Genomic DNA, 27335 nt, shown 5'->3' on the forward strand with positions numbered 1-27335 from the left:
TCTGCCACAATAGCATGCCAACTCCAACATACTTCTGACCATACTGTCATGCAAGGTTTTAAAAGCAAACAAGCAGAGTAAGAGGCAACGTCAGTAATACAAGAGGGGATGGAGAATCAGAGAGGGAAATGATGAAGAAGAGTTCTTCGGTTCTACGGCGAGAGCCTTAGAGATTTGTCTGTTTTGTTGACTGGAAAGATTTAATCAAGTTCACGTCGAAGCGGTGAACCACAGAGGCCCACCACTTGTCTGCGGGAGCCAGAGGGATGAAGATGAAGAACAAGCTCAGGCTGCACTGCTCATGGTGCTGCCATTTAGCGAGCCGAGCACAAACACCAGTACTGTCTTAATCTTTATCATGCAAGTCAGCTCCTGTACTGTCCTGGCTGCTTTTACGCTCAACTCAATTAAAGCTTAGATTCTACACCACAACACACGTTAATATTTACGCGTCATTATTTAATTAGTTATGGCTTTGTCTTTATCCTGCATTTATTCACATTCTCTCATCCAAAGGCAGCTGGGATAGGCTCCAGCACCTTAAAAGTTCCCTTCATGGTTGTTTGTCTATATGTGCCCTGTGAATGGCTGGTGACCAGTCCAGGGTGTACCCCGCCTCTCGTCCGAAGGCAGCTGGGATAGGCTCCAGCACTTTTAAATTTCCCTTCATGGTTCTTTATAAGTGCCCTCTGATTGGCTGGCGACCAGTACAGGGTGTACCCTGCCTCTCATCCAAAGGCAGCTGGGATAGGCTCCAGCACTTTTAAATTTCCCTTCATGGTTCTTTATATGTGCCCTCTGATTGGCTGGCGACCAGTACAGGGTGTACCCTGCCTCTTATCCAAAGGCAGCTGGGATAGGCTCCAGCACTTTTAAATTTCCCTTCATGGTTGTTTATATGTGCCCTGTGATTGGCTGGCGACCAGTCCAGGGTGTACCCCGCCTCTCGTCCGAAGGCAGCTGGGATAGGCTCCAGCACTTTTAAATTTCCCTTCATGGTTCTTTATATGTGCCCTCTGATTGGCTGGCGACCAGTACAGGGTGTACCCTGCCTCTCATCCAAAGGCAGCTGGGATAGGCTCCAGCACTTTTAAATTTCCCTTCATGGTTGTTTATATGTGCCCTGTGATTGGCTGGCGACCAGTCCAGGGTGTACACCGCCTCTCATCCAAAGGCAGCTGGGATAGGCTCCAGCACCTTTAAATTTCCCTTCATGGTTGTTTATATGTGCCCTGTGATTGGCTGGCGACCAGTCCAGGGTGTACACCGCCTCTCATCCAAAGGCAGCTGGGATAGGCTCCAGCACCTTAAAATTTCCCTTCATGGTTGTTTGTCTGTATGTGCCCCGTGATTGGCTGGCGACCAGTCCAGGGTGTACCCTGCCTCTCGTCGGAAGACAGCTGGGATAGGCCCCAGCACTTTTAAATTTCCCTTCATGGTTGTTTATATGTGCCCTGTGATTGGCTGGCGACCAGTCCAGGGTGTACCCCACCTCTCATCCAAAGGCAGCTGGGATAGGCTCCAGCACCTTAAAAGTTCCCTTCATGGTTGTTTGTCTATATGTGCCCTGTGAATGGCTGGTGACCAGTCCAGGGTGTACCCCGCCTCTCGTCCGAAGGCAGCTGGGATAGGCTCCAGCACTTTTAAATTTCCCTTCATGGTTCTTTATATGTGCCCTCTGATTGGCTGGCGACCAGTACAGGGTGTACCCTGCCTCTCATCCAAAGGCAGCTGGGATAGGCTCCAGCACTTTTAAATTTCCCTTCATGGTTGTTTATATGTGCCCTGTGATTGGCTGGCGACCAGTCCAGGGTGTACCCCGCCTCTCATCCAAAGGCAGCTGGGATAGGCTCCAGCACCTTTAAATTTCCCTTCATGGTTGTTTGTCTATATGTGCCCTGTGATTGGCTGGCGACCAGTCCAGGGTGTACCCCGCTTCTCGTCGGAAGACAGCTGGGATAGGCCCCAGCACTATTACATTTCCCTTCATGGTTGTTTATATGTGCCCTGTGATTGGCTGGCCACCAGTCCAGGGTGTACCCCGCCTCTCATCCAAAGGCAGCTGGGATAGGCTCCAGCACCTTTAAATTTCCCTTCATGGTGGTTTGCCTATATGTGCCCTGGGGGCTCTAATTTCATGGCGCAGCTCAAGGTGGCGCAGCCAAAAAGTGGTAATTTGGTCCAGCGCACCACTGTGCACAAATTTGGTGTGCACAGTGGGTCAAAATGGGTGTGGCGGCGCACCAGAGGAGGTGTCTACATTTTCAGCTTGGTGCAGTGACAATTTTATGACAAAACAGCTCCAGTGGGAGGGACAGAGGCGTGGGTGCGCAGCGCAGGTACACCTGGTATAGGAAATTACAGCCCAGGAAGTCAACAAACTCTCCGTAATTGCAGAGAGACGGAGAGACGGACATGTTGATTTGCGCTACTGTAAATGATGTGTTAAACATATTAGAAACAAAAAAAAAAAACGTTAGGATGACGTCTGTGAATGCAACATCTCTCCTCCTCTATTTCCAGCTGCAGAAAGACGAAGAAGCGTCTCTCATGTGTGCTAAAATAATTCCACAAGTCAATCACGAACCCTTTCTGCTGTGTGTGTTTTTCCTGTTTGAGAAACGCTCAGCACCGCATCAATCACTCTTGCCTTATTTCTGTGTGGGTGTGTGAGTGAGTGAGTGTGTGTGTGTGGCAGGCAGACAGAGGTTACACTAGTGACCCAGCTGTCATCTTTCTTTACCTCCCCAAGGGTTATTACGCTGCACTGTTTCCAAATCCAGGTGCTGCTTTTTGACTGACAAGCTAATTAGAAGGTATTGATACACACACACACACACACACACACACAAATACGTCATACGCACAGAACGGTTTATGCTGACAATGTTTTCTGCAAGCTATTCTATTTAAATTTGTCTTCTCAACTAAGCTAAATGGTTTTGAAATGTTTGACTTCTAAACATGAACAAGCGTGGAGAATCAGTAGGTGCAAATAGCTTGGAAATCTCTCAGGCACGGCAGGGGAGCCAAGTTCGTACGTCATCATCCACATCCTCCAAAGGCGCGCTGAGACCAACCTGTGACATGTAGCCTGTCGCCGCTGACCTCAATTTTGAGAAAGAGGCGACCCCGGCGCTCCGTGTGGTCCATCCCGCATAGGCTTGGCACGTTGACCACACACTGCTTGTGCACGTTCATGTCGCAGGCTGCATGGAAGATGCAGAGAAAATGGGATTTAGTATAACAAGACATGTTATGGTGAAGTACAGTAGTTGTTTTTATTAATCAGCAGTGACTAGCCTAGTGGTCTTTTTTATTTTACAAAATAAAAAAGACAAAATTCATTTTTGTAACATTTATTTCCATAGTCCCTTCGACAAGTCTTCCTAAGACAACCCAAACAGTCCATTTGCCATTGTTTGAATGCCCTCATTCAGTTCATTCATTTTCTACTGCTTAAACCTCATGAGTGTTGTGGGGGGTGCTGGAGCCTATCCCAGCTGACTTCGGGCAGGCCATTTCGTTATTTAAATTTCCCTTCATCGTTGTGTCTAGATGTGCCCTGTGATTGGCTGGTGACCAGTCCAGGGTGTACCCCGCCTCTCGCCCGAAGGCAGCTGGGATAGGCTCCAGCACCATTAAATTTCCCTTCATGGTTGTTTGTCTATATGTGCCCTGTGATTGGCTGGCGACCAGTCCAGGGTGTACCCAGCCTCTCGTTCGAAGGCAGCTGGGATAGGCTCCAGCATCTTTACATTGCCTTTCATGGTTGTTGCTCTATATGTGCCCTGTGATTGGCTGGCGACCAGTCCAGCGTCTACCCCGCCTCTCGTCCAAAGGCAGCTGGGATAGGCTCCAGCACCTTTAAATTTCCCTTCATGGTTGTTTGTCTATATGTGCCCTGTGATTGGCTGGCGACCAGTCCAGCGTGTACCCCGCCTCTCGCCCAAAGACAGCTGGGATAGGCTCCAGCACCTTTAAATTGTTGTTTCTATGCTGCAGTTGTTGACGGGTGAGAGGCGGGGTACACCCTGGACTGGTTGGAAGCCAATCACTGGGTACATATAGACAAACAACCATTCACACTCACATTCATACCTATGGACAATTTGGAGTCGCCAATTAACCTAGCATGTTTTTGGAATGTGGGAGGAAACCGGAGTACCCGGAGAAAACCCACGCATGCACGGGGAGAACATGCAAACTCCACACAGAAATAGCAGAGGGTGGAATTGAACTCTCCTAGCTGTGAGGTAAGCATTACCATTCCTATTATTAATTCATATAACATTAATGTGTTTGAAATATGAAGAAAAAGATTGGATTTTCGCTCTCTGGCACTGGTGGTGCCTTCAATAAAACCTGGCAGCCCTTCATGGAATATCCACACAGAAGCGTTATTCAGCCAGAAAGTGACAGGATGTCCCCCGCCAGCCCCCCAACCCGCTCCCCCTCTCCTTATGCGTGGCCTTAAGTTCTAGCAGTTCTACTACCACAATAATAAAAACGTGATTTAAAATGTTACATTAATTGCTGTATAAAATGGAATCCCAATTAATTGCACTTAAAGTGAAGAGTTGGTAATTGCAGTCTAACTTTCTGTCCTTTGTCCCTGTCTTGTTGCTTGGCTCCTCCTACTCTTGACATGCCGTGAAGAGACAAGGACGGGGGAGAAACCAAGGCAGTGATGATGGCCTCCCCTATATCAATTTGTTCTGCTGTGCTGCCATTACCATCTGCGATAAGGCCTCCAAAGCGGAGACCCCACAGATGGATGGAGCGAGCGAGGAGAGGTGATGGATGGAGATGGCTCGGGAAGATGAGGGGGATGGCGTACTGTGAGAGAGGAAAGGAAATGTGATGAGGAGGCAGAAAAATAGGGAATAAAAAGAGGAGAATGTGAAAAGTAAGAAAATGTAAAGCAGGAGTTGCCAAACTTTTTCTGGGTATGGCAAAAAAAAAAAGAAATCAAAGAATTTGGGGGTCATTGTGATATTTATTTATTTAATATCAGTTTCTATAAAATATGTTTTGTGTTACATTATTTTCCATTGGAAAATTTACTTTGGTTAGAGTTTGTTTTACTTTAAGTCGGATTAGTGACATTAACCAAGGCACAATTGTACTTACTGTATTACACTTGATATAATGCCTATTGAATGCATTATATTTGCCACGAGCTGCAGGGGGGCCGGGGGGTCCCTTAAGAGAATTACCATCCCATCTGTTGTAATTAGGGACTGGATGGAAAACACAAAATTGAAAACCTTCACATGGCATCAATTTTAATTATTTAAAATATTAATGATTTAATTTAACTTAATTATTAAAAAAAAAATTCGGTGTCGGGAATGGATTAATTTAATTTACATTATTTTCTATTGGAAAATTTACTTTGGTTACAGTCTGTTTTGCTTTAAGTCGAACCTTATGGAACGGATTAATGACATTAACCAAGGCACAATTGTACTTACTGTATTACACTTGATAGAACACCTATTGAATGCATTATATTTGTGTTGTCATTCATGCCACAAGCTGCTAAAAAGCAGGATGGGGCACAGGATGCGGGGCGGGGGGGTCCCTTAAGAGAATTACCATCCCATCTGTTGTCATTAGGGACTGGATGGATGGAGATACTCACTGTCACATTTCATGCCCTGGTGGATGAGGCCATACAGCAGAGATCCACAGTGGTCACAAAAGGTGGGACTCCCATACGAGTGAATCTTAAACTTGTGCTTGCTTCTGGGATCCTGTTGGGGGTACACAAGACCAGGAAGTGTGGTTAGCATGTTAGCATAACAGGAAAATCACATCATAAAACCACTTTTGTTCTTATATAGTCCTTTTTATAGCCACAGTACATAACAATAATACGAAGCTGACAGACATTGATCCAGTCAGTTGGGATCTAGCACCATGGAGAGGTGAGGAGGTGAGAAGGTGAGGAACCACCAGCTAGAAAGCAAGAGGTGTCAGATTTTGTGTGCCACTTTTAGCGGCAGAGTCAGAATCGGACAAGAAACCAAGAAATCAAGAAACCTGATTATTGACCTACCAGGGTGCTACCACGGTCCTTAGGTAGCTTATTCATTCATAAAGGGTTTAGCAAGTCCAGGCCTTGTCCAGGAGTTGGGTTCCAAAACCCAAACTGTGGCGAGTCTGACTGTCTCAACCTTTCACACAAGCTCAGGCTCCGTACCCACCAGAGAAGGGACAGTCCATGTATACCAAGAAACAGATTTGGCTACCAAAGAACAGGCAGTCCAGGCACCCACCTTTGACCGCCACCTAAAACACATCACCCCCGCAGATGGTGGGTATTCTGCGAAGAGATCCCATGTGGCTTTTTTGGGGTGGGCCCCGGTGTCCCACATCCTGGTAAGGTGTGGTCCTATCACCTAGGACTTATTTCCCTTGGGAGACTCTACCACGGACAACATAGCTCCTAGTACCAGTACCATTTGAACTCAGTTCCTTCAAACCCCCGAAATGAGAACACTTTGTTAGAAGAAAGAATCATAAAAAATGTCCATCTGGAACGGAAATGTCTGGCCTTTATCCGTGTGTGGGAATGTGTAAAAAAGTTCTTGATGTGTTACTTTTCTCCATCTTGTCATCCTGGAAAGCATCCCGGCATCTTCCACCTGTTTCAGTGCTCTAATGTTACAAAGACACACTGAATACTGTCGTGTGTGTGCCAAGAAATGTCTAATTGAGCAGCTGTTTATGTTGGCCAACACATCTGGCACAGCGGATGAGTAAAGACCTTTTTTATAAACGACCAGAGGATTGGCGCTCTAGTTTCTTCCAGAAACTCTGACTCCACGGATGATACTAGAGTAAACCGATTGGACTCGTTGGATATTTTTTGTTTTGTTAGTTGGCACCATTATGTCAAAACTATACAGCACGATTCCCACAAAACCGGTAGCGGGTCTCCAGACCAGCTAACAGCATATGTTGTGTTTCCGTGCTGGTGGTCCTCCAGACCAGAATAGACCTGCTACCAGTACGAAAACACAATATATATTAGTCTATGCTGGTCCTCAACATTTTTATCCCTATATGCACCGAAATTGAAAGAGATCCCGACTGGAAAAACCAGCATAGACCAGCTACCAGTACAAAAACACAACATATATTAGTCTATGCTGGTAGCTGGTCTATGCTGGTCCTCAACATTTTTATCCCTATATGCACCAAAATTGAAAGAGATCCCGACTGGAAAAACCAGCATAGACCAGCTACCAGTACAAAAACACAACATATATTAGTCTATGCTGGTAGCTGGTCTATGCTGGTCCTCAACATTTTTATCCCTATACGCACCGAAATTGAAAAAGATCCCGACTGGAAAAACCAGCGGAGACCAGCTACCAGTACGAAAACACAACATATATTAGTCTATGCTGGTAGCTGGTCTATGCTGGTCCTCAACATTTTTATCCCTATATGCACCAAAATTGAAAGAGATCCCGACTGGAAAAACCAGCATAGACCAGCTACCAGTACGAAAACACAACATATATTAGTCTATGCTGGTAGCTGGTCTATGCTGGTCCTCAACATTTTTATCCCTATATGCACCGAAATTGAAAGAGATCCCGACTGGAAAAACCAGCATAGACCAGATACCAGTACGAAAACACAACATATATTAGTCTATGCTGGTAGCTGGTCTATGCTGGTCCTCAACATTTTTATCCCTATATGCACCGAAATTGAAAGAGATCCCGACTGGAAAAACCAGCATAGACCAGCAACCCGTACGAAAACACAACATATATTAGTCTATGCTGGTAGCTGGTCTATGCTGTTTTTTCCAGTTGGGATCTCGTTCAATTTTGGTGCATATACGGATAAAAATGTGGGAAGAGATATACATTTTCTATGGAAACGTTGCCCCTAAAATAGAACGCAAATGACATACTCCTGTCAATCTATTCCTAATGTCCATTAAATAGTTAGCGTATAGTTAACGTTCTCTGGTTAGCATACAGTATGGTACAAATCTAATAGACAGCGTGAGTCCAACCGTGTTCTTAGTATTTTTATGTCCTCGTTAGCATCCATTAGCTTGCCAGTACATGGAAACGGAATCGGGAGTCAGGCCATCTGTGATGTCATCAGTAGTGATTTGCTGATCGATACCAAAATATCGATACTTTCTGTTCTAAAATTGATTCACTAATAAAAATAACAATACTTTGGATACTTCAATCATTAGAGAATTAAAATAGAGAAAATATATATTATTATATTATTATATATATATTTATCTATAATATAAAATAAAGATACTGTAGGTAGATAATGTTTTATTATAATTATACAATTATTAGGACATAATGCAAATTGTGTATATTTACCTTCTCTTCGGCTTTTTTGGTTTCGTTTACAAAATGTTATGTATTTAATTTTATATAGAATATTAACAGGCGGTCTAGTGGTTAGCGCGCAGACCTCACAGCTAGGAGACCAGGGTTCAATTCCCACCCTCGCCCGTCTCTGTGTGGAGTTTGCATGTTCTCCCCGTGCATGCGTGGGTTTTCTCCGGGTACTGCGGTTTCCTCCCACATTCCAAAAACATGCTAGGTTAATTGGTGACTCCAAATTGTCCATAGGTATGAATGTGAGTGTGAATGGTTGTTTGTCTATATGTGCCCTGTGATTGGCTGGCGACCAGTCCAGGGTGTACACCGCCTCTCGCCCGAAGACAGCTGGGATAGGCTCCAGCAACCCCCGCGACCCTCATGAGGAAAAAGCGGTAGAAAATGAATGAATGAATGAATGAATATTAACAATAAGTTTTAAGTCACTTTTTTTATCAAAGGTATTTTTAATGTTTTTTGCATTTTACGCTTCTTAACTTCTTTTTACAATTAATATTATTACAAAATGATGTATGTCTTAACATTAATAGTGATTAACTTCTTTTTACACTTGCATGACAGTTCATTCATTTTGTACCACTTTTCCTCACGAGGGTCGCGGGGGTGCTGGAGCCTATCCCAGCCGTCTTCGGTCAAGAGGCGGGGCATTCATACCTATGGACAATTTGGAGTCACTAATTAACCTAGCATGTTTTTGGAATGTGGGAGGAAACCGGAGTACCCGGAGAAAAACCATGCATTTACGGGGAAACTCCACACAGAGATGGCTGAGGGTGGAATTGAACTCGGGTTTCCTAGCTGTGAGGCCTGCATGCTAACCACTCAACAGCCATGCAGTCTTACATGACAGTTAAGATGATTCAAATGTTACAAAAAAAGCACATCAAGTCGGATGATGACAGTTCGACACAGTTCTTTCTAATGAACGTAGGTCCTCCAAAAGTGGGATACGCATTAGTAATTCAAGTTTCATCTACTGACTAAGCGGCCATTGAAAGATTTGATACAAACACACCACGTGACAGACTGAGAAAGAATTGTCGAGGCAAAGTGTGCAGGGATTTGTAGAGTCATTATTGTGTGATTGACAGACAAATTATGGGTCCAGGAAAATGCTAATTCGCATGACGCAATGCTATTTTTGCTCCTTGGCACCAGACGTTTCCTGGTGTATCACCTTAGGGAGGGGGGGAAAAAAAGAAAAAAAAACAGATGGTGTGGTAATTCATGCCTCCCCCTTGTACTGGCCCTCCTGGGTCTTCCTCCTTTTGTAATCCATTTTTGGCTCCTTACATTCTGCTCAACTTCTCAATAGTGAAGAAGAATGAATTTATCCTTAAAGAACCTCGGTGACACCGATGGCTGAGGCGGCAATAAAGGAGATAATATCTACCTCTAGTCTATTTTTCTCTTTTTGACATTATCAGCTTGCCTCTTCCTCACCGCCTGCGCCTGAATGTCTCACAAACGTGCCACAGTCTTCTAATGCCCTCTGTCTTTGTTAACCATCAGGTAAATTAAGAGCCTGTGAGAGGCTGATAGAGGCAAAGTGGGATGATGTCAACAATTCAGTGCCAGTGTTTATGGCATGCACGCCTTCATTTATTCAAATATCATGATTTTTTATTATTTTTATTATTTAAGTTCATGCTTAGTCATTCATTCATTCATTCATTTTCTACCGCTTATCCTCACAAGGGTCGCAGGGGTGCTGGAGCCTATCCCAGCTGTCTTCGGGCGAGAGGCGGGGTACACCCTGGACCAGCCAATCACAGGGCACATATAGAGACAATATATATATAGACAAACAACCATTCACACTCACATTCATACCTATGGACAATTTGGAATCGCCAATTAACCTAGCATGTTTTTGGAATGTGGGAGGAAACCGGAGTACCCGGAGAAAACCCACGCATGCACGGGGAGAACATGCAAACTCCACATAGAGATGCCGAGGGTGGAATTGAACCCTTGTCTCCTAGCTGTGAGGTCTACACGCTAACCACTCGACCGCTGTGCCGCCATGCTTAGTCATACTAAAAGAAAAAAAAATTATAGGATTCCGAGGCCATTTGATCCATAAATCCATTTTCTAAATAGCTTATCCTCATTAGTGTTGTGGGGGTATGCTGGAGCCTATCCCAGCTGACTTCAGGCGGGCAATTAGATTATTCAAATTTCCCTTCATGGTTGTTTGTCTATATGTGCCCTGTGATTGGCTGGCGACCGGTTCAGGGTGTACCCCGCCTCTCACTCGAAGACAGCTGGGATAGGCTCCAGCACACCCGCGACACTCATGAGGATAAGCGGTAGAAAATGAATGAATGATTGAAAATTTCCCTTAAGGAGGACAAACATGCCAAGATGCCTTTTCACTTCCTAGTTTTTGGAGCACGAGTCTTGTGCTGGAAGACACAGCCAATTAACCTAGCATGTTTTTGGAATGTGAGAGGAAACCGGAGTACCCGGAGAAAACCCACGCATGCACGGGGAGAACATGCAAACACAGAGATGGCCGAGGGTGGAATTGAACCTTGGTCTCCTAGCTGTGAAGTCTGCGCGCTAACCACTAGTCCGCCGTGCCACCCCTGTATTAAGTTATTATTATTATTATTATTTAGCTTTGATCCCTTTATTTTAATGTCTTATTTTTGTATTATTCTTTCTTCTTTGATTGTATCAGCTGTGTGTCCACGCCTTACCTTGTCTGACCCACATCAAATCTATCCGCCTGTGCGTGTGCTCTCCACAAACAGTACATGTTGTTGTTGTTGTTGCCTAACTTACAATTGATTGTGTCAGACTTTTCAAAATGAGTTTTCCGTACCATAGCAAGTCCAATTTGAGCAAAGATGATGGAGGTAGTCTGGTGTTAAAGGTCATATTGGTACATTTTTCACGCTATTTTCTCCACTGTTCCATCGGTCATCAGTTTGCTAAGATTACAAACCACAGCTGTTTTCTAGTTTTGTTTGTTAATTTCTTGTTAAAAAAAATCTGTGTATTTTTCTAAATCATCACATTGGCCAAAGTGTATAAATATCCAGTAATCTATTGGAATAATTATAAATATATGTACAGAAAACTGCATTTTAGGTCACTGAAAATGACTTTTGGGTCTTTTTTTATGATTACGAACGCTATAGACTGCAGAAAGTGTGCAGTTGTGGTATTTATGTACTTGACAAAAGCCTTTAAAACAATTAATCACAGTATGCAAAAAAAACTAAAAAGGTATGGAATCCGAGGTTTTGTTTTGAACTGGGTAATAAGCTACTCGGCAAACATGAAGCATCTGCCAGCTAAAATATATTGTGCGGCGTGCCCCAGGGGTCAATACTGTGACCAAACTATATATTAACTCATTCATTTCCAGGTATTTTTCAAAAGCTGTCCCTCTTGGTACTAGGCATTTATTTTGACTGATTGACTGATCAAGGCACACAGACTATTGTATTATTGGACTATAGTATATAGCAAAAAAAAAAGATTATAGACTCTTATCTTTCATCAGAAAAAAATGTTTGTTTCTACCTTTTTTCGTCCTTTAGCAATCAACAGAAGAACATAGACAAGTTTCAGCAAAATATCAGTACTCACTTTAGTGAAAAGATACATTTCAAGCATAACTAAAGCCATAAATGTTTAACAAAAATGTCTAAAGAATGATGGCACAACATAAAGAACACCAAAAATAGTTGTTTTACAATTATTCGTTTACAAATATAACATTGTGAATATTTACAATTTTCATATTTGCAACTGAACCGTTTACGAACGCGTGCATGCGTTAAAATTTCCCTTTAATACGTAACTTCCTTTGTGCAACACAGCAAGATGCCTTTTCACTTCCTGCTTGCTTCCACAGCATGTATTTCAATGGGAAATATGGGAAATTATGGGAAAATTATGGGAAATTTCAGGCCATGTTCTTATAGAATGTAGTCCTGCCAACTTTTTTCGGCTTAAAACTGCACTACACATGCTCTCTTGTTTTGTGGAGTTGCATCATCACCTCTTTGTGCCTCTCCCGCAAAAAAACAGAAACAATATGTAAATGTATCTTTGGGAGTCATGATTATCCCTCAACCTAAGTAAAGCTAAAATGATGCTATTTTGTGGCCAAACTAAATCTGAGTCAACCACTGACTGACAGGTTGCCATAACAATATCTAATTACTATTTAGGAAATGTTCGGCAGGCAAAGTGACAGGGAGATTGATATGGGTGATCCATCAAGGGTTTATTTTTTTAACAGCGTTACACTGGTGTCTACATCACCTACATAAAAAGTGGAGCATCATTTCCAAAGTTGTTATTATGATTTGGATATATCATAGGACCATATAATATCCCATCACTTCATAACACTGCATCACAAGCGCGTTAAACACTTTCACACATCCCGCTACCTGACCTACTCACTCATCCGACTCCCTGCGGCTTTCCCTCCTTCCTTTATCCCAAAATTGAAACCCAGAGTCGTCTCATGGAAGACTCATCGCTGAACACGGATGTGACAAAATGACAAGACGGGACATTTAGGGAGCCTTTCAAGCATGGCAGTGGAGCCGTACAAGGTCACACACTTTGAAAAGAGAGATGGAGATTGGCTTGGACGTGATCAATGGTGTCACTTTTGGAGACTGAATGTGTCCTGACACGGATGGATGGAATCGTGAAGATGAGAGGATGGAGGGATGAGACGAGATGAATAGACGGCAGAGAGGATATACCCTTTGACTCCCTCAAGATAGTTAGCATAGACTTTAAATATGGGAATTTGTGATAGGAGATTTGTATGAGTTTTGACAAGACTACAGTGGAATCTTGAGTTTGAACTTTAGAATTGTACAATTAGACCAAAAATGTAACCTTTAGCAAGCATGTATGGCTTTTTACAGCACTTGTTTTAATAGAAGAATAACAAGACAAGAGAAAAGGGATATGAAGGATATACACAGGAAGCTGGGAGCTCAACTAGTTGTTTAAAATGTTAGGATTGTTATCATCTATGTTCCTTAAACACACTGGGGAATAAGCTACTCGGCAAACAGGAAGCATTTGCCAGGTTAAATATATTGTGCGGCGTGCCCCAGGGGTCAATACTGGGACCAAACTATATATTAACTTAAACACACACAAGAAGTGACACATTTGTACCTTCCTTCCCATTGAAAACGATACTTGTGATCCCATATTCATTCATTCATTCATTTTCTACGCTTTTCCTCACGGGGGTGCTGGAGCCTATCCCAGCTGTCTTCGGGCGAGAGGCGGGGTACACCTTGGACTGGTCGCCAGCCAATCACAGGGCACATATAAACAAACAACCATTCACACTCACATTCATACCTATGGACAATTTGGAGTCACCAATTAACCTAGCATGTTTTTGGAATGTGGGAGGAAACCGGAGTACCCGGAGAAAACCCACACATGCACGGGGAGAACATGCAAACTCCACACAGAGATGGCCGGGGGTGGAATTGAACCCTGGTCTCCTAGCTGTGAGGTCTGCACGCTAACCACTAGACTGCCGTGCCGCCCAAAACAATACTTGTGATCCCATATTTAAATTTACATCAACCAACAAAATCCTTTCAACAGCTTTCAAGATTTAATTCTATATATTCCCACCAGATGGCACTGTTTTTATCCCATTCAAAGCATGCAGCAAAACTTCACACCTTTTATTGTTTTCTGCAAGGGTGCCTTGCTACTGAAATGATACTAGTACTTGAAAAGTGGCTAGGTGCTACTGGTTGAAGACCACTGATGTACCGTATATGAACTCAAAGAGCGGTAACGTGGGTCTTCGGTCGTCAAAATGTGGTCACGTTCTTTGCAGGATTACCCGTGTAGCTCTCTCCACGACAACAGACACAGGTCGGTTCTTTGAAACGGGCGTTTAATACATGAGCTTGTTTCTCATAAATTCTTGCCTTTAATTTGATGTGCTTTAAAATGACGACAACTTCCTCCTTTTGTCCTTCAATGAATGCTGCCACTTAGCAGCACAAAACAAGAATCTTTAGTTCCGCCATTGGAACAACAAAAACATACACAAAAACTTATTTGTCAGCTCATTATAATAATGTACAACATTTTAACCTGTTTTTAAGCTTCAATGAAATACATAATTTATTAACTAAATTCATGAACTGATTTAAGAATTATGCTTAGTGCATTTCTGTAACAGCACTTACAACACATGTGAGCTGGAAATTTGCATGCATGGATGTGGGTAAGACACTCCCTGTATGCACACTCTATAATGATATAATAATAATAATGTTACACAGACAACCGCTGACTTACACAAAATATACACAGCTTGTACTCCTGACTCAACATGATCAAATAAAGTTAGAAAGGCATCCGACTTCAGCAACAGTTTAGCGAAGAGTCCAGTTTCATGCACATGTTTCTCTTCACCTGGACACTGAAACTCCAACCACTTTGGTCTGATGCTTGCCTCTTAAGGCAAGATGAACAAACCTGGAAGCTATTGCTCCGTGCTAACATGGCAAAATCGCAGACAAAATAATGCAGAAGCGGGGTACAGCTTGTACCCGGACACGCCCATATGAGGAAGTTACCGGCTGGATGGAGCCGGTGTTAAAAAAAAAAAAAACTTCCTTCAGGGCTCACTTCCAAATGCGTTAACCTCATTATCTGAAAACCTTGGCATCGTTTAACATGACAATACAACATTTGAACTACATTTAGTATAATAATAAAAATGAAACTAATGTATTTACATTATTTCCTATAGGAAAAATAGATTTGAATAGAAGAAAGTGAGTCATTTTTGCCAATCACATGATGCAATTATGTATGCGTAGTGTTTCGGCGATGGTCTGCTCGCTTTCTTTGATAGCTGTGTTTGTTGTGTGCCTCCTCTGATTGTGTGTCTTTGCTAGTGAATTAAACATGAAAAGGCATTAGGATATCAAACACGACATTCAAACACACACATCCGCACAGAAATGAATGAGCTCATTAGAGCAAAGTGGTACACGATAAGCAGGCTCACCGGATTAAAGGTTGATTTTTTTTTTTTTTCTGTGATGGGATGCGCGTCGTTGATTTGTTATGATGTTGTGCGCCGAGGGACACCGATAGGATTTGTCATATGACGTCATGTAAAATATTAACAAAAAACAGAACACACAGGTGTCCGACCTTTTATTTTTCCCAGTGGCAGTCGAAATAACAGGGGAGATCCTGTGTTTACATGTACGAACGGCCTTTCATCACAACGCAACTTTCATCATCAAACACAGCATTTATTTCAAGCGGCGGGGCTATGAAGACTGTTTTACATGAATGTGAACAGGCAGTGGTGGGGCGCCTCTCAGGTTATATTCAACATAGGGGGAGACAACTGGGCTTTCAACTTGGAAGTGGAGCATCACTTCCTGGGTGCTTCGGCATTGCCGGTTCAGTGGCTAATTAAGCTGAACGGTCATGAGTAAGCGAGGCATGAGCTGTTTAGTGTGGAGGACTTAGCCAAGAGGGTGGTGGAGGTCGTAGAGGAGTCGTAGAGGAATTAGGGCACGCTAATGTTCACATGGTTATTTTATACCAGGGGTCTCAAACACACGGCCCGCGGGCCACACTAGTTTGAGGCCCCCGCCTTGATATGAAAGTTTAATGTTAGTACGGCCCGCGCAAGTTTGATATGGATGCTGTATGGTATCATGTACCCAGAAAAAATTATTACGTTTGATTAATGTTCATGTTAAAGGTTAAATAACTGTTAATAGTTATCCTCCCTATCCGTGTGGAAGTGGTAAGTTTTTGGCTTTTTAAGTTTAAAGGAAATAACTTGAAGGCTACCGTTTAGGTCGCTAGCTCTCTAGTTTGCGAGTTAGCATGTGTCTCAAGACCCTGCAGTTGCGCAATATGTTGTAAATAAAAAGTATAAATGTGACTATAGTCGTGTTTTGTCATGTCTACAGGGCTCTAATAATGCTTTGTTAATTTTAATCTGAAAAAAATAATTTGTCTACCCATCAACTATATGTGGTTTCTTAAGTTTTTATTATTTGCCGTTTTATTATTATTATAATAATATTTATTTATTTATTACTGATTGATTTTCTTTATCCTTGATTTGTTTATATATTTTTCATCTTATTCATTGGACATTCGACCATCCAACGATACCCGTAAGAGTTTTTTTTTTTACTAGATAATTAGGCTTCATATTTATGTCCGCTCCCCTGCTTACAGGAAGTAAATTTAATCAAAGAGACAAACAAAACTTCTTAATACTATCAATTACCTCTCCGTTCTCCCGTGGTGCTTTGCAGCAGTCCTAATTTTATTTTACCCCCTCCAATGCCTGCGCAAAAAGGAGCACACAAGTCACTTTTTACACACCTGCACATTAATCAGTGTGACGTTGCCATAGAAACACAGGCAGAGACATCCCAGGCGGCCATCTTTCTCTATGTCTCACACTTCCATACACAAAGATACTGTGACGACTGATGTGACGCTTCAATTTAAGGATATCAATTACCGTAGATGTCATCATTGCTGTGAGACTTCAAGTAAAACAGTCATCCAAGTGTTCGCTCCGGAGTTACAGGAACTACTGTTTAGTCCCTCACAAGTAATCCTTTTACTTCTTGGAATGCAAACAAGCAGGAAAACATTGGAAAATTGGAAAAAAATTGTATATGACTCACATTGCTGCCTTCTAAAGTGTTAAACTGTAGTATTGTACACACAGTGAAATTATATCCTGTAGAGCAGGGGTCTCAAACACGCGGCCCGCGGGCCAAATGTGGCCCGCAGGATGCTAGTTTAGGCCCCCGCCTTGATTTTATATGGATATTGATATGGATGCTGTATGGTATCATGTACCCAGAAAAAATGATTACGTTTGATTAATGTTCATGTTAAAAGTTAAATAACTGTTAATAGTTATCCTCCCTATCTGTGTGGAAGTGGTAAGTTTTTGGCCTTTTAAGTTTAAAGGAAATAACTTGGAGGCTACCGTTTAGGTCACTAGCTCTCTAGTTTGCGAGTTAGCATGTGTCTCAAGACCCTGCAGTTGCGCAATATGTTGTAAATAAAAAGTATAAATGTGACTATAGTCGTGTTTTGTCATGTCTACAGGGTTCTAATAATGCTTTAATTTTAATCTGAAAAAAATAATTTCTCTACCCACCAACTATATGTGGTTTCTTAAGTTTTTATTTGCCGTTTTATTATTATTATTATATTTATTTATTACTGTTTGACTGATATTCTTTATTCTTGATTTGTTTATTTATTTTTCATCGTATTTAGTGTAGAAAAATAAAAAGTAAGATATTTGAGAACAGTGGAATGTTTTATCAGAGCTTTTCTTGTAGAAAATTGCAACCAAAGCGAAGTTTAAAATTTTTTTTCGTTTTTAATAAATGCGTTTTTTGTTTTTTTTTTGAAAACCTGATGCAACCCAGTCTCACCCAGACCCTAGCTCCAGTGGCCCCCAAGTAAATTGAGTTTGAGACCCCTGCTGTAGAGAGTCAAGATTTTAAAGAGTAAAGTCATAATATTAAAAGAAAAAATAGCATAAAGTCAAAATTTTAAAGATTTTAATTTAATTCAATTTTGGGTAAGAATTCTAGAAAAATGTTATAATATTATGCTAATAAAGTCAAAATATTATGATAAGAACGTCGTCATATTACAATAAAAAAGTGCAAGGACAGTAACATGCATCTCCAGCTCAACAACACCATTACCTCCCATTATTATAATCATATCAATACTTTGCACAGTTACAGCTGACAGGCAGCACCCACAGGATTTGACAGTAATCATCTTAGATGGAGGGAATCTTTATCTTCACTGAGGATGAACACAAGGAGCACAGCTGTTCACTAGTGCTCACGGGGGCACCGAACATCAACAAGGCAACAAAGCCGGGGGGGATTGCGGGATGCGAACGAAGCTTATGGAATACATCAGCAAAACAATTAGAGGGGATGCAATTAAACACTCGGTAAGACTCTGTGGACATTTAGCTACGGATGGCTTGGTGATGGTTTGTATTGAAGTATTGGAAAAGTGAGGAAAATGCACTTAATGATGCTTCAGTTGATTTGAGCTTTATAGATGCAAGGGAACATCTGTAAAGCTGACGTGCAAAGGAACTTTTTACAATAGAAAAAGAATTTAAGTAAGAACTTGATACATGGGCTGCATGGCGGACGAGTGGTTAGCAGGCCTCACAGCTAGGAGACCTGAGTTCAATTCCAACCTCTGCGATCTTTGTGTGGGGTTTGCATGTTCTCCCCGTGCATGTGTGGGTTTTCTCCGGGTACTCCGGTTTCCTCCCACATTCCAAAAACATGCTAGGTTAATTGGCGACTCCAAATTGTCCATAGGTATGAATGTGAGTGTGAATGGTTGTTTGTCTATATGTGCCCTGTGATTGGCTGGCCACCAGTCCAGGGTGTACCCGGCCTCTTGCCTGAAGACAGCTGGGATAGGCTCCAGCACCCCCTGTGCCCTCATGAGGATAAGCGGTAGAAAATGAATGAATGAACTTTATACATGTTGTACTTTACATATGTAGGTTAATACTGTATATGCTAAAATATCAGAGCAAAACATTCAGGTTGTGGGTATGCTGGAGCCTATCCCAGCTGTCTTCGGTACACCTTGTACTTGTAATTATTATATTTATTTGTATCACTATTTGGATGCATGGTGGACGAGTACAAACATTTTAATATAAAATTTAATAGAAATTGATAATAAAGTTGTTTGTATAGCTGGGATAGGCTCCAGCACACCCCTCGATCCTTAAGAGGATTATTACATTTTGCACTTTACATATGTTAAAACCAATCCCATGTAGGTTCATACCGTGTATGCTAAAATATCACAACAAAACATCCACCTCATTCAGTTTGTGGGTATGCTGGAGCCTATCCCAGCTGTCTTTGGTACACCAAGTACTAGTTATTATGTTATTATAATATTTATTTGTATCACTATTTGGCTGCATGGTGATCGAGTCTGAAATAAATTAAGAAAGAAAGAAAGAAAGAGTGGTTATGTGGCACACAGCTAGGAGACCCCAGTTCGATTCCACCGCTGAGCTTCTCTGTGAGGAGTTTGCATGTGCTCCATAGGTATGAATGTGAGTGTGAATGGTTGTTTGTCTATATGTGCCCTGTGATTGGCTGGCGACCAGTCCAGGGTGTACCTCGCCTCTCGGCCGAAGACAGCTGGGATAGGCTCCAGCACCCCCTGTGACCAGCACAATGAATGTATCACTGTTTATTCTGGAAAAAAAAATGTATAAAAACGCTAATAATATTATTTAGCAAAACACTGAAATAAACCACTTCCATCTACATCGACACCTCTTCAGTGGAGTAAATAAACACCCTGAGCATTTATACGGGGAAATACCAGATGAATGTTTCTTCAGACCATATGTGCCGTACGTAAGCAGATGTTCTGGCGTCCTTCAAATAGTTACTAATGTGTGTGTGTCTGTGTCATCCAGCACGTGTGTGTGTGTGTGTGTGTGTGGATAATGCCAGAAGTAGCAGGCATAGTGACCACCTTGACCTCATAGTTTGTGTCCAGCATACGATTACCGCCACACCGCTCCCTCCGCTACACTGTAAACACAATCCAAATGTGTACAACCTCACTATTTACTTCTCGGAAAATTACATAAGCGATACATCTGCTCTCGGGTTTCTTTCATCCGTGTAGCTTTTCCTCCCATATTCAACGATAAGCTACAGACAGCTTATAGTACATCTCCTCATCCGATCCTTTAGCTTGTACTTGTAACCTTTCTCATATCTGTCAATTAATCTAGAAGTTGTTAAAGCCAAAAGATCAGCAGCTGGGTTGGTGGTTGGCTGCTAATCCACACAAAGTGTTAGTGAATCGGGGCTGCTTATATGTACGTACAATCTATACTGATTAGACAGGGAGACATGATGACATGACATGATAGGATGACCTATGGCGCTACAATTCACTCGATATAAATGCGACACTGAAGCTTTACTTCTACTGGTTCTAATCCCCCCGCCACCATCGATTAGCGCCCATGTTTGCACATGACAGATGAGTAGAAGGTATTAAGCCTTTTTGAAAAATGGCCTCCACCAGGGAGCAGAAAGTAGGTTGCCAGCTGTAACTGCACCCAAGAGAGACACCTTAAATATCAGCGAGGGTGCATACCACAATCACACTAAGTGTCAGTAATACCTGAAAATACACAAATAAACACACCCTGGGAGCGTGTAACATCCACGGTGGAGCGGCGCAAACTGTTGGAGTGACAGCGGCAGACAGAAGACCCCAGCATGGCGCCTCGGGGGGGAGATTGATTGCTTTGTTTTATCTGAGGAACCGCCAGCGCCAGTGACTTATAGCACTTGTTTAAAGGCCAAAAAAATTACCTTTTGGTGTTTGGAAATGTCATCTCACGACTTGGAGTGAATGTATGCAACCAGTATATGCTGTATTGACCCGCATATAAGACGGCGCTGAATAGAAGACAGCCCAGAATAGAAGACAAACTCTCTATTTCAAGACTTGTTTTATAGGAAAAAAAATAATATGCTTTGGCACCACTGTTGGTTTGCATGTATAAATATCTACACCACACATATAAGACAACAGCTTTAACATTCATTAATAACAACTGTGTGAGTGGCAAGAAGAAAAGACTCGCTTGAGGAGAAGTTGTTTGGCTCCACCCATTGGTATGCACATAAATGTATAGACACTGAATATAAGACAACCCTGAATATAGACAACCCCTCTCTATGAAGACAAATATAAAATATATAAAAAATATATAAAAAAAAATAAAAAATATATAAAAAAATATAAAAAATATATAAAAAAAATATAAAATATAAAAATAAATAAAAATTATTTGGGGAAAAGACTGGAAATGCAAGTAATATGTGTGAGTGACAGGAAGAAAAGATTTGTAAGCTGTTAGCTCCACTTGTTACACGGCACATATAAATCTATAGATCCCAAATATAAGACAACTCTGAATATAAGACCATAACTCAATTTGAAAAACAAACAATGTGTGTGATGATAGACAGAAAATACTGACTCTCTTTGGTCCTTTGACTCCACTCGTTGGTTTAAACATATAAGACAACCTACATAAGTCGACCCTGATTACAGACAAACCCTGTCTTTCAATATTCATTTAAAAAAATGCATGTGAGTGATGAAGAAAAGAAGAAGAAAAGCTCCTGCTCGCATGGCAGAAGTTGTTTTTGTGGTGGCCATTTGGTTGCATATGTAAATCTCTTGACCCCGAATCTAAAACGACCCCTCCATTTCAAGACTAATTTTTGTAAAAACAAATACGAGTGAATTCCAGGAAGAAAAGTGTTGACTCATTTGGGGGAAGTCACTTTGCACCACCGATTGGTTTGCACGTACAAATCTCTAGATCCCGAACATAAGACAACCCCTCTAGTTTAAGACTCATTTTTAAACAAACAAGTAATGCACGTGAATGACAGAAAGAAAAGCATTGACTCACTTGGGGGAAGTAATTTTGCACCACCAATTGGTTTGCATGTACAAATCTCTAGATCCCGAACATAAGACAACCCCTCTAGTTCAAGACGCATTTTTAAACAAACAAGTAATGCACATGAATGACAGGAAGAAAAACTCTGACTTACTTGGGAGAAGTCATTTCCCACCACTTATTGTTTTGCAGATATAAATCTCCAGACCCCGAATATAAGACAACTTAATACAAGCACATCCCTCTATTTCAAGACTTCTGTACCAGTGACAGGAAGAAGAAATTTGCCGCCACTTACTTGGGAGAAGTAATTTTCCAACACCTATTGTTTTGCAGATATAAATCTCCAGACCCCAAATATAACACAACCTCTCTAGTTCAAGACTTATTTTTAAACAAACAAGTAATGCATGTGAATGAGAGGAAGAAAAGCGTTGACTCACATAGGGGAAGTCATTTTGCACCACCAATTGGTTTGCATGTACAAATCTCTAGATCCCGAACATAAGACAGCCCCTCTAGTTTAAGACTCATTTTTAAACAAACAAGTAATGCACGTGAATGACAGAAAGAAAAGCATTGACTCACTTGGGGGAAGTCACTTTGCACCACCGATTGGTTTGCATGTACAAATCTCTAGATCCCGAACATAAGACAACCCCTCTAGTTCAAGACTCATTTTTAAACAAACAAGTAATGCATGTGAATGACAGGAAGAAAAACTCTGACTTACTTGGGAGAAGTCATTTTCCACCACCTATTGTTTTGCAGATATAAGTCTCCAGACCCCGAATATAAGACAACCCCTCTAGTTCAAGACTCATTTTTAAACAAACAAGTAATTCACCTGAATGGCAGGAAGAAAAACTCTGACTTACTTGGGAGAAGTCATTTCCCACCACTTATTGTTTTGCAGATATAAATCTCCAGACCCCGAATATAAGACAACTTAATACAAGCATATCCCTCTATTTCAAGACTTCTGTACCAGTGACAGGAAGAAGAAATTTGCCGCCACTTACTTGGGAGAAGTAATTTTCCAACACCTATTGTTTTGCAGATATAAATCTCCAGACCCCGAATATAAAACAACCTCTCTAGTTCAAGACTTATTTTTAAACAAACAAGTAATGCATGTGAATGAGAGGAAGAAAAGCGTTGACTCACATAGGGGAAGTCATTTTGCACCACCAATTGGTTTGCATGTACAAATCTCTAGATCCCGAACATAAGACAGCTCCTCTAGTTTAAGACTCATTTTTAAACAAACAAGTAATGCACGTGAATGACAGAAAGAAAAGCATTGACTCACTTGGGGGAAGTCACTTTGCACCACCGATTGGTTTGCATGTACAAATCTCTAGATCCCGAACATAAGACAACCCCTCTAGTTCAAGACTCATTTTTAAACAAACAAGTAATGCATGTGAATGACAGGAAGAAAAACTCTGACTTACTTGGGAGAAGTCATTTTCCACCACCTATTGTTTTGCAGATATAAGTCTCCAGACCCCGAATATAAGACAACCCCTCTAGTTCAAGACTCATTTTTAAACAAACCAGTAATTCACCTGAATGGCAGGAAGAAAAACTCTGACTTACTTGGGAGAAGCCATTTCCCACCACTTATTGTTTTGCAGATATAAATCTCCAGACCCCGAATATAAGACAACTTAATACAAGCACATCCCTCTATTTCAAGACTTCTGTACCAGTGACAGGAAGAAGAAATTTGCCGCCACTTACTTGGGAGAAGTAATTTTCCAACACCTATTGTTTTGCAGATATAAATCTCCAGACCCCGAATATAAGACAACCTCTCTAGTTCAAGACTTATTTTTAAACAAACATGTAATGCATGTGAATGGGAGGAAGAAAAGCGTTGACTCACATGGGGGAAGTCATTTTGCACCACCGATTGGTTTGCATGTACAAATCTCTAGATCCCGAACATAAGACAGCCCCTCTAGTTTAAGACTCATTTTTAAACAAACAAGTAATGCATGTGAATGACAGAAAGAAAAACTCTGACTTACTTGGGAGAAGTCATTTTCCACCACCTATTGTTTTGCAGATATAAGTCTCCAGACCCCGAATATAAGACAACCCCTCTAGTTCAAGACTCATTTTTAAACAAACAAGTAATTCACCTGAATGGCAGGAAGAAAAACTCTGACTTACTTGGGAGAAGCCATTTCCCACCACTTATTGTTTTGCAGATATAAATCTCCAAAACCCGAATATAAGACAACTTAATACAAGCACATCCCTCTATTTCAAGACATGTGTATCAGTGACAGGAAGAAGAAATTTGCCGCCACTTACTTGGGAGAAGTCATTTTCCAACACCTATTGTTTTGCAGATATAAATCTCCAAAACCCGAATATAAGACAACTTAATACAAGCACATCCCTCTATTTCAAGACTTGTGTATCAGTGACAGGAAGAAGAAATTTGCCGCCACTTACTTGGGAGAAGTCATTTTCCAACACCTATTGTTTTGCAGATATAAATCTCCAGACCCCGAATATAAGACAACTTAAAACAAGAACATCCCTCTATTTGAAGACATGTGTATCAGTGACAGGAAGAAGAAATTTGCCGCCACCTGTTGGTTTGCATATATAAATAACACCGTTATATATTCAACTTAATGCGCTGCTATTATCTATAAGCTTTTTCCAAAAGTACTGAGGACACACGAATGACTCTGCTAGTATGCATTCTTCATATCTCCTTTACTTCTTTCCTGCAACTCCTGCAGTTTGCTTTCATTGTGGTCCCGTCATCACAAACGCCAGAGTTAAGACTGTCTGGGGTGTTGCGGTATTTGCTTTGCTGTGGTAAACACGTTTCTTTATTATAGACACCCGCTAATATGCACATGCAGCATGCAGGTGTCATACTCTCATGTGTGTGGATGAAGTATGCGTCGACTAACGTTTTAATATGCTTTGTTTATTTAACAATTCATGTCATTACATTTGTACAATTGCTCCCCAATTCCCTTAATTCGGCTTAGTTGAAGCTAAAGTTAAAGAGGTATTGTAGTCAAAAATAATGTACCCGATGATGAAGAAAAAAAATTAGCTTGATTTTCAAAGGGAATGAGATTTTAATGAGATAAAATTAATAAATGGCAGTCTACTTCCAGCTAATCAAGGCATGCAATAAAATGTTTCAGATGGGATTTTATGAATAATTGATAGTGTGTGTGTGTACACGCTCAATTGTGTACTGTATATGAGATGCATCTATTCATGGCCTCTTGAGTGTGTGTGCAGACAGGTAAACAGTGTGTGTGTGTGTGTGTGTGTGTAGACTGCAGCCAGGGAGCTGACCTATTCCTCAGACTGGAGGCGGAGGCAGCTCAGTGTTTAATGTCACCACCAAGGGAGCGACCACAGGGGGACGCCGATAGGGGTCGGGCTGGGCTACGGGGCAATCAAGGGGAGCAGGAAAGGGTGGAGTGTGTTTTTTTACTTCATTTACATATCTCCAAAAATGTACGTTCTATGAATTGACACAGTGATGTCAGCTACCAGCTTAGTTCCTATTTCCTTATATGGTAAGGGTAATGGTTTAATTTCATTTGAACATGCATCAGATTACAATTGAATGCATCACATAATCAGTTCACAGTTCCACATGCCCAAAAGGAGTAGGAAGAAGCAAAGCTTATTAAATCCTACCCCTCCATCTGGTACTTTTACAATCAGTAACTGTTACATTTGTTCACTTCCTGCTTTCCTAATATAGTTTAAGTTTTTTTTGTTTGTTTTTTTGGCACGTACCAAAGTACGAGTTGATATGACCATACAATGACATAATGGGTACCCTAGTATCTGTCAATATAGTGATATGAACATCAACTGCTTGTATTGATTCTTATATATTTAGTAGTATAGTAGTAGTTTTAGTAATATAGTATATAATATTTGCTTATGAACTTATTTCCCTTCACCAGAACATACATTTATGAAAATTCTAAACATTTGATACAGTTTTCAAGACAAATAATACAAAAAAATTGCTATATTGGAAGATAATATTGGTCAAAGTCAGCTGGAATAGGCTCCAGCATACCCCTGCAGCTCTAATGAGAATAAACGGCACAGAAGAAATGCCTGACTGGTCGCCAGCCAATCACAGAGCACATATAGACAAACAACCATTCACACTCACATTCATACCTATGGACAATTTGGAGTCGCCAATTAACCTAGCATGTTTTTGGAATGTGGGAGGAAACCGAAGTACCCGGAGAAAACCCACGCATGCACGGGGAGAACATGCAAACTCCACACAGAGATGGCCGAGGGTGGGAATTGAACCCTGATCTCCTAGCTGTGAGGTCTGCGCGTCTGGTATCATAAAAATGTACATATTTACAGCTTTTGGGAGATCCGATACAACAGGCAGCAATCAAACTGGGTCATCTCGAGGTACGTAACCCTTCGAGGCAGCCCAGGAGAAGCAAACATGTCAAGAAAGGCTGAAGTAAAAAGTCCACCTTTCTGAGAAACTTGTTTCTTCAGGAACAAAAACAGCGCCGTGCTGACATTTCTAGGGCAGCTGCACTTGTGTACATGTAAAGTGTGTGTGCATATCCATTGTTGAGTACGTATGTAGGGTCAGTTCTATATTGCCATGTATTCAAACTACACACAAAAGTAATACAGGGAATAAAAGTAGGGAATTTAAAGCGTGTCAAAGTAAAGCTGGATTGTTGTTGGTCATGTGTGTGTTTATGATTACATAAAAACAATCAGAGCAGGATCCATCCATCCATTTTATGGAGGGTGCTGGAGCCTATCCTAGCTGTCTTCGAGTGAGAGGCGGGGTAAAGAATTAATATGAGCTAGCTAACAATGCACATCATTGGGACACACCTATTTCGACTATGAAGAAAATCCCATTAACAACATTGCATGGTTTGATATACATGCTGTGATCATGCAATAACACGTACACTGATGATGACATGTAATATTTTGATCATTTAAGCACTACCAACACTTTTCGAGGTCCATTGATACATATGAGCTAGCTAACAATGCACATCATTGGGTCACACCTGTTTTGACTATGAATACCTCTAAAAAAAAACATTAACAACATTGCATGGTTTGATATACATGCTATTATCATGCAATAACACGTACACTGATAATAACATGTAATAGTTGCAGTATCTTGTCGTATTTTGGGACATTTCATTTCCCTTCAGTGTTATTTTGAGGTACGGGCTTCAACTTTTGATCAGCTAATGAAATTGCTTTGTCTCACAAGTGCACACAAAATCTGTGCATTATAACCCGATAAAAAGAGTTAATATGAGCCAGCTAACAATGCACATAATTGGGACACACCTATTTCG

At 41.3% G+C, this 27335-nt stretch overlaps 1 protein-coding gene across 1 annotated transcript in view; it reads right to left on the reverse strand.

The window, feature by feature from the left end:
- Positions 1-27335, reverse strand: part of prkcab (protein kinase C, alpha, b) — a 105783-nt gene that overhangs the window by 25490 nt on the left and 52958 nt on the right. Inside the window, 2 exon segments of the mRNA XM_058048973.2 lie at positions 3081-3209; positions 5648-5759. Of these exon segments, the coding sequence (XP_057904956.2) occupies positions 3081-3209; positions 5648-5759 (241 nt within the window).

This window comes from Doryrhamphus excisus, linkage group LG16, assembly GCF_037039965.1.
Source record: "Doryrhamphus excisus strain RoL-2023G ecotype Guam linkage group LG16, RoL_Dexc_Guam_v1.1, whole genome shotgun sequence".
Lineage (NCBI taxonomy): Eukaryota > Metazoa > Chordata > Actinopteri > Syngnathiformes > Syngnathidae > Doryrhamphus > Doryrhamphus excisus.